This window comes from Meleagris gallopavo, chromosome 3, assembly GCF_000146605.3.
Source record: "Meleagris gallopavo isolate NT-WF06-2002-E0010 breed Aviagen turkey brand Nicholas breeding stock chromosome 3, Turkey_5.1, whole genome shotgun sequence".
In the NCBI taxonomy this organism is placed as follows: domain Eukaryota; kingdom Metazoa; phylum Chordata; class Aves; order Galliformes; family Phasianidae; genus Meleagris; species Meleagris gallopavo.
The window spans coordinates 41469990-41476441 of NC_015013.2; the positions used below are offsets into that span (position 1 = coordinate 41469990).

At 39.6% G+C, this 6452-nt stretch overlaps 1 protein-coding gene across 1 annotated transcript; it reads right to left on the minus strand.

The window, feature by feature from the left end:
- Nucleotides 1-1323: 1323 nt before the first annotated feature.
- LOC100548741 (myosin regulatory light chain 2, smooth muscle minor isoform-like) lies at nucleotides 1324-6147 on the minus strand. Its single transcript, XM_003204967.4, has 4 exons — nucleotides 6076-6147; nucleotides 5649-5847; nucleotides 5309-5470; nucleotides 1324-2406 (listed from the first exon to the last, which is right to left on the minus strand). Exons 2-4 carry the CDS (start codon nucleotides 5830-5832, stop codon nucleotides 2234-2236), a joined length of 519 nt encoding a protein of 172 aa, XP_003205015.1. The 5' UTR covers nucleotides 5833-5847; nucleotides 6076-6147; the 3' UTR covers nucleotides 1324-2233.
- Nucleotides 6148-6452: the final 305 nt, after the last annotated feature.

The window sequence follows — 6452 nt, forward strand, 5'->3', positions numbered from 1 at the left end:
TATCTCCATGCAAATCAATACATATCCAAAGAACAGTTTCTTTTAGACAGAACCGAGTCAGGGCATTTCATAATGCTGAACACGTTATTCATAGTTCGTAGATTAAAGAAGATACTGGTATGATAATGAATGATGTTTTAGATCAAAATAAACCCACCCATTTACAAAGTTACAAAGTCATTTTCTGAAAAAAAAAACAAAAACAAAAAACAAAAAACCAAACAAACAACCCACAAAGTCCTCTATCATAGTGTTTTACATGCCCTTTTACACCAAGAGCTGTGCCAAGGACACAGTCATTCCACCAATGCACTTTTTAACAACCAAGCGGTGGTTTCTACAATGTCCTCCTTGTGCTGTGGATCTACAACTACCATCGCCATTTTAAATGACCAAAAGCACCAGTAAAGAAAGAGCTATCATTTTAATAACCACTCAAAGGTTACTAAACTAATCCCACTTAAAATTGATCAAGTGAACAAGTAAGTACTGCGAGAGGCAGCATCCATTTGTTGTAACATTGCCGGCAGAAGTCCTGGAGCTACACAGACCTTCCAGTGCTTTTGGGAAAACTACTAAGTCTGAACTCAAGGCACCTCATGACACATGAGGGCAGCACATATCTTTGGACAAACCCTATATTGCAGCTGCATTCCTACTAGTTTGAAAGTTTTGAGTAGTTCAAGATGTATTTATTCTAATAAAAATACATGCATAAGCACACACATTTTCACATGGCTTTATAACACCAAGAGACTTTTCCTTAATTGTGCTGGAATTGTACAAGGAACAAGACTAGTAAATATCTTTAATAAGCCATAATGAATCAAACATGCTATGGGAACATCATTTCCATCCTGTCTTTTACATTCATAATTTCACCAGGATAAGCTAAAAGGTGAAGATGGTTCTGGCAGGTTATTTGTGGAAGCACAGTGTATTTCTAACTCAGTCACTGCCCTCTAATGAAATTCACTTTACAAAAGCAGCCTACGAAAAAAACACTCCCAGCCAAGTGATATTTCTTGAGTTTGTAACCTAAATTCAAAAGGGATAACAACTGAATTCCTAGAAGTAACAGATGCACTGTCGTGATCACTTCGGTCATGACTCCTCTCAAGACCAAAAAATTCCAGAATCACAATTCTTAGGTTATGGCAAAGCTGCTTCAGAGTGTTGTGCTAAGTCATACTATAGGGTATGAGAAATGGAACAGAAAATAATGCCTTTTCTTCACACACATAAATCATAGTCAGAAGAATCCATAAAAATATATATTGTTTCATTTGGAACGCAAGAATAACATAGAAAAAGCACAGAAGCAGCACATGTTTCTTCTTTCTCCGCCCCCATTTGAGAAAAAGATAGAAGGAAGAAGGAAAAACAAATGGTTGCAATGAAATAAAATGGATTCTATATTGTTGGTGCTGTGGGTGTGGTAAGAGGCATTACTCAAAACACTCTACTCGTACACAGACTTTTTTATTTTACAGAAAGCACTAGGATTTACCATGTAAGTTTAAAAAAGCAGTATTAATGTTGTGCTCCGCGTCCAGAAATGAAGCTGTTAAGATAAGAGTGAAATACCACCTCCATTACACCCATAGGATTTTAAAATCTTAACGTGCAAGTCTAGGACAAAACTCATTAATTTACAATGTACTAGCATGTGAAGGATGTGAATTTCTTCATTGTATTTGCTCACAGTAGGAAATGAAGTACTCAGTCACTGGGAAGCGTTCGGTCACTGATGTACAAATTCAGTATGCATAAGTGACTTATGCTTCATTAAGGCAAAAATAGATAATATCATGACTGTATACAGCTGCAAAAGTATTTACAGAAATGATTAGATAAGCAGCCCACCTCTAGCATGAAACTGTTTAATGACATATTTAATAAAGCCGTGTTTTATTGAAAAAGTTACCATAAGTTGCAAAAATCTAGCTAGAATGAGGAACACTGACATTTTTAAGCGCCTCCCCACCCCAAATCTTTGTTCCTAAACCTCTGTCACTCTAAGCCATCCTCTCTCCCTGCACATTTCCAGTCTTAATGCAAAAGCGCAGGTGTGCCTGAGCAGCCCCAGAGTCTTCAGAGGCAAAAGCTGAAATGCCAAAAATGTATGCAAAGGGTCTCAACAAGAAAAAAGAAAGAACAGGTCCTGAGGGGGAAGAAAGAAAAAAAAAAAAGGGGGAGGGGGGGGGAAAGCTACAGGTGTCCAGGGATTTGCTCAGTCATCCTTGTCTTTTGCTCCATGTTTAAGGATGCGTGTAAATTCAATGTAGTTGAAATTGCCCTTTTTGTCAATTGGTGCCTCTCTGTAGAGCTCATCTACCTCTTCATCTGTGAACCTGTCTCCCATCGTGGTCAGCAGCTCCCGCAGGTAGTCTTCTTGAATAAACCCTAGAATGCAACATAAAGAGAAACACAAAATGGAAGTTGTTTCCAGCTGGTCTTCAAAAGCAGTATGGTGAACATTAAGACAGCCCGATTCTTTTAATTGAATTATATTTTTTCTTGATGGACTTAGATAGATTTGTGCATCCTTTATTAATTAGTTTCCTGTGGGGACCAAATAACCGCTGGTTGGCTCTTCAGTGCCGCATCATTATGGTCCTTTTCAACCCTGGCCATTCTATGATTCTATGATGATGTCACTGGAGATGACGTGTGGATACAGTGAGCTGCAGGCAAGCGTCCAGGGAAGGAGTTTATAACAGAACAGACTTTAAGGCAGGATTGAGTAAATTAACCTAGGAAAGAGGAAGAATGTGTACCATGGAGAGGTAGGAGCAGAAATGAGACCTCCCATGCCTTGTCAAATCAATAAAAGAACAGAGATAGAAAAACATACCAAGAAAAAGTGAACTAGGCAGAACTGTTGGAAATTATTAGTAGACACCAACAAGGACTTATTTAGAATCAGTTGGAATGTGATAAAAATAAATTCTGCTTTGGAAACAGAGTTGTAAAACTTAAGCAAACAAAGTTCACTAGAGAGCAAACCAAATAGGGAGTCAGGGAATCAAAAGGCAGTCAGTGAGCATGATAAATTGCCATGAGGTTGGTCCGTGCTGTGGGGAAGCAGCACAGGAAAAAAACAAGACAAACACGTTACAACATGTGTTAAATATGTTAAAACAGCATCATCCTAGTGTAGGTAGACCAGCCCTTGATTAATGAATCCAAATGAAGAAGGCTAACAACAATGCTCTCCTTTAAAACCAGGAGGAGAATGTTCAATTAGTGGGTCAGATTTTGCAGTTGTCTCTTTGCAGGTGTGAGTAAAGAAAGGGGAGAAAAACATACAACAAAAAAGCTAAAGGCATTAAGTCTTTGTACTTCAACAGTGTGACAGAGACCAAACAGTGATGAGAGATGACATAAGGATTAGTATACAAAGAATGCAAGGCCTTTGGTGCCCCGAGTTTAGCCTCAAGGACTTAATTGCTTTTGTCTGAGTAGGTTAGGTGTTAAAACACCGCACTGGGTTGCCAGAGGAGCATGCACTAAAAGTTTTAGCAGCACAGAATCATAAAGTAAATAGTTTCCCCACTCCCCCTAAAACAAGCTCTCACACGGCTTCAGTATAGACAGGGAGTAATCAATTAGTGAAGCAAAATGTAAGATTTAGCGTTTGGCAGACAGCACAAAACAGATGACAAAGCGGGATCAAAGGGCAGAAAAAAAGTTATACTAAATGAAGACAGATATAAGCCTTTATGCTAATTTCATGGTACTATTGTTTTATGGGACAGTAATGCTGAAGTAGTACCAACAGCAACATTGACAATATAGGAAAAGTAAGTAAAACCAAGTCCAGCTCTTTTATCTTCACCAAGAGGGACTGATTTGCATTATTCTGCCTCAGAAGAACTGCACTGATGTAGAATAGGAAATCGGGCACATAGCACAGACACATGGAGATGATTAAAATTGAAAGAAGGAAAAATAAAAAGAAAATAAAAGCAAAAGGGTTCAACATAGCTGGAAGAGCTAAACCTGAGGATAAAATGAATAAGGAGCAAAAATAAAATGTAATGTAGAATTCACGTTATTTTGAAGTCTGCATCTTGATTACTGTTAATCAATAGAACAGCGTAAATATTTAACATGTTTCCTGGTGAAAATGTGAGCATGGCAAAAGGCAGAAAAAATACTGTGGAATCATTATCTTCAAATTATCCCAGGACTAGACTAAGAGGTTCATCATTGAGTTTAACGATGACAAAAATCAATCTTATCAGAACATGGGGGCCTGACCTAGTAATGTACTATCTAGGTAGACATAGAAAGTGACTGTTCAGAAGAACTGGTAGCACTGTCATTGTCTTTATACCCTAATTCACAGGCTCATGTTCTGGTGCACACAAAAAAAGCCTCGCAGCACAGTGAGTCAGACTACCTGTGGAGAGAAAATAACCGACTAACAAAAGTTCCTTCTCCAGGAGATGGTAAAGAGATTTCCCTTGAGAGGGAGGAAGTCAATTAACATTTGAAAAGGCTTTACCAACAGAAAGCCTGTTTACCTACATCCCAACGGGAAGGGAAAGCACTTTGAAAAGGCAAAAGGTGCTAAAAATACACAGACAGAAAATAGCTGCTTGAAATGGACTAATATCCTTTGAAAGGTTCAGAGCACACATCCACAAATTAGACGGCAGCACTGTGGTAGACCACTGTGAGAAAAGTTATAGGTGCAGAGGCTATGTGATTTCTGTGTGCACTGGTGCGGCAGGTTCACAACGTGTCAAAGCCCTGATACTGTGTTTCCACAGAATAACCTTAGGATTAATCTCGGGTTGCTACACAGTTCTCCAGAATGTTTTCCTGTCTTAATAAATAAATAAAAGCATAAACTCTAACTTCATGACTACAGACACAACCTTGAAAGCTTGATACAGTAAAAGTGAACTGCATTTCATTCTTCCCCCTCCCTTGTTATGCCAGTCTATTCAATGCCATTTCTGTCTTCTAGACCCCACCCTGATTATATCTGTAAAGCACTACAGTCCTTCCTGCTACCTTAAAACAGCTGACTGTGAGGGCATGACAGGCTATTTGTCATCACAGCCTAAGACACACTAGGCAAGATGAAGGGTCAGAAGAAAAGGTCTGCATACTCTGGATCACCTATCTTCAAATATTAAATACATCGCATATTCATATATATCTCAGAACTACTGCAGAGGAAAGTCAAACTCAGTGGCATTATAGGTTTCACATCTACTTATTTTAAATGCCACAGAAATGTCATATATGACCAATACAAATACCCCAAAGCAGTTGAGTTTCGCCCACATACCTGTTGCTTCTTCGTCAAAGCAAGCAAAGGCATTCCTGATGACATCTTCTGGATCAGTGCCATTGAGCTTCTCACCAAACATTGTGAGGAACATTGTGAAGTTGATGGGGCCTGGAGCCTCGTTCATCATGGCATCCAGGTATTCATCCGTGGGGTTCTTTCCTACAAATAAAAAGACTCCTGGTTTAGCTTTCAAACTAAAATAAAAAAAATAAAAATAAAAATTACCTGAATAGTGTAATACAATCTGGGACACCTCTCATAAGCTATCCCAAGCTCAGCGTTTTAATTACAATAGCACAAATACTTTTGGCAACTGTAAACAGAAGAGCGACATTACCGAGAGAGGCGAGCATGTCGTGCAGGTCCTCCTTGTCAATGAAGCCATCCCTGTTCTGATCAATCATGTTGAAGGCCTCCTTGAATTCCTGAATCTGGGACTGATCAAACATGGCAAACACATTGGACGTGGCGCGCTGAGGGCGCTTCTTGGTGGTCTTTGTCTTTGCTTTTTTGCTAGACATGTTGACTTTTGGATACTGAGAGAAAAGTAAATAGAATAAGGCCAGAGTTAGGACTTGAGAAGAACGTACCAAGTTTTAAGCTTTTACGTTAATGTTCATAGTCAGAAAGCACCTCTACCACCCTTCCGCTTCCTCTCATCAAAACATATTTCCTTAATGAAGAAGGGCAAAAGAGAAGCAGGAAATAGGACAGGACAGACCAAAACAAAGAAAAAAGTCACCAAAAGACAAAGTTGTACGTACCTTTCACTCTGAGAAGGAACAGCTTTTGCCTGGATTCCCTTCTTAGACCTGTCTACAAGAATGGAACTCCGGTCTCAAGCCTAAACGAGAAAAGCGAGGTTCTGAAAGCTGTTGCTGAGCTCACGAAATAACTCTATGAATATGCGCAATATTTGAGAGCAGGGGAAAGAGAACTCGAGCTCGGTTCACCTGAGCAAAGTCTGAAGTGCCAACGCGTGGCACCTGACAGCAGCAAGCAATTACTGTTCTATATAACAGTGGGTCTTTGCCTTGCCTTCTATTATTAAAAAAAAAAATCAAACAACCCGCGACGTTAGCAAAATGGTGCACGCTGTTCCGCAGGCAGCAGTAGTTGCGACGCCCCCGCCGCCTCACAC

Coding starts and splice junctions, on each gene's coding strand:
- LOC100548741 (XM_003204967.4), bottom strand. CDS start 5,832: ATGTCTAGCAAAAAAGCAAAGACAAAGACCACCAAGAAGCGCCCTCAG. Junction 5,471..5,648: donor CGACATGCTCGCCTCTCTCG/GTAATGTCGCTC, acceptor TTTTATTTGTAG/GAAAGAACCCCACGGATGAA. Junction 2,407..5,308: donor CTTTGACGAAGAAGCAACAG/GTATGTGGGCGA, acceptor GTTGCATTCTAG/GGTTTATTCAAGAAGACTAC.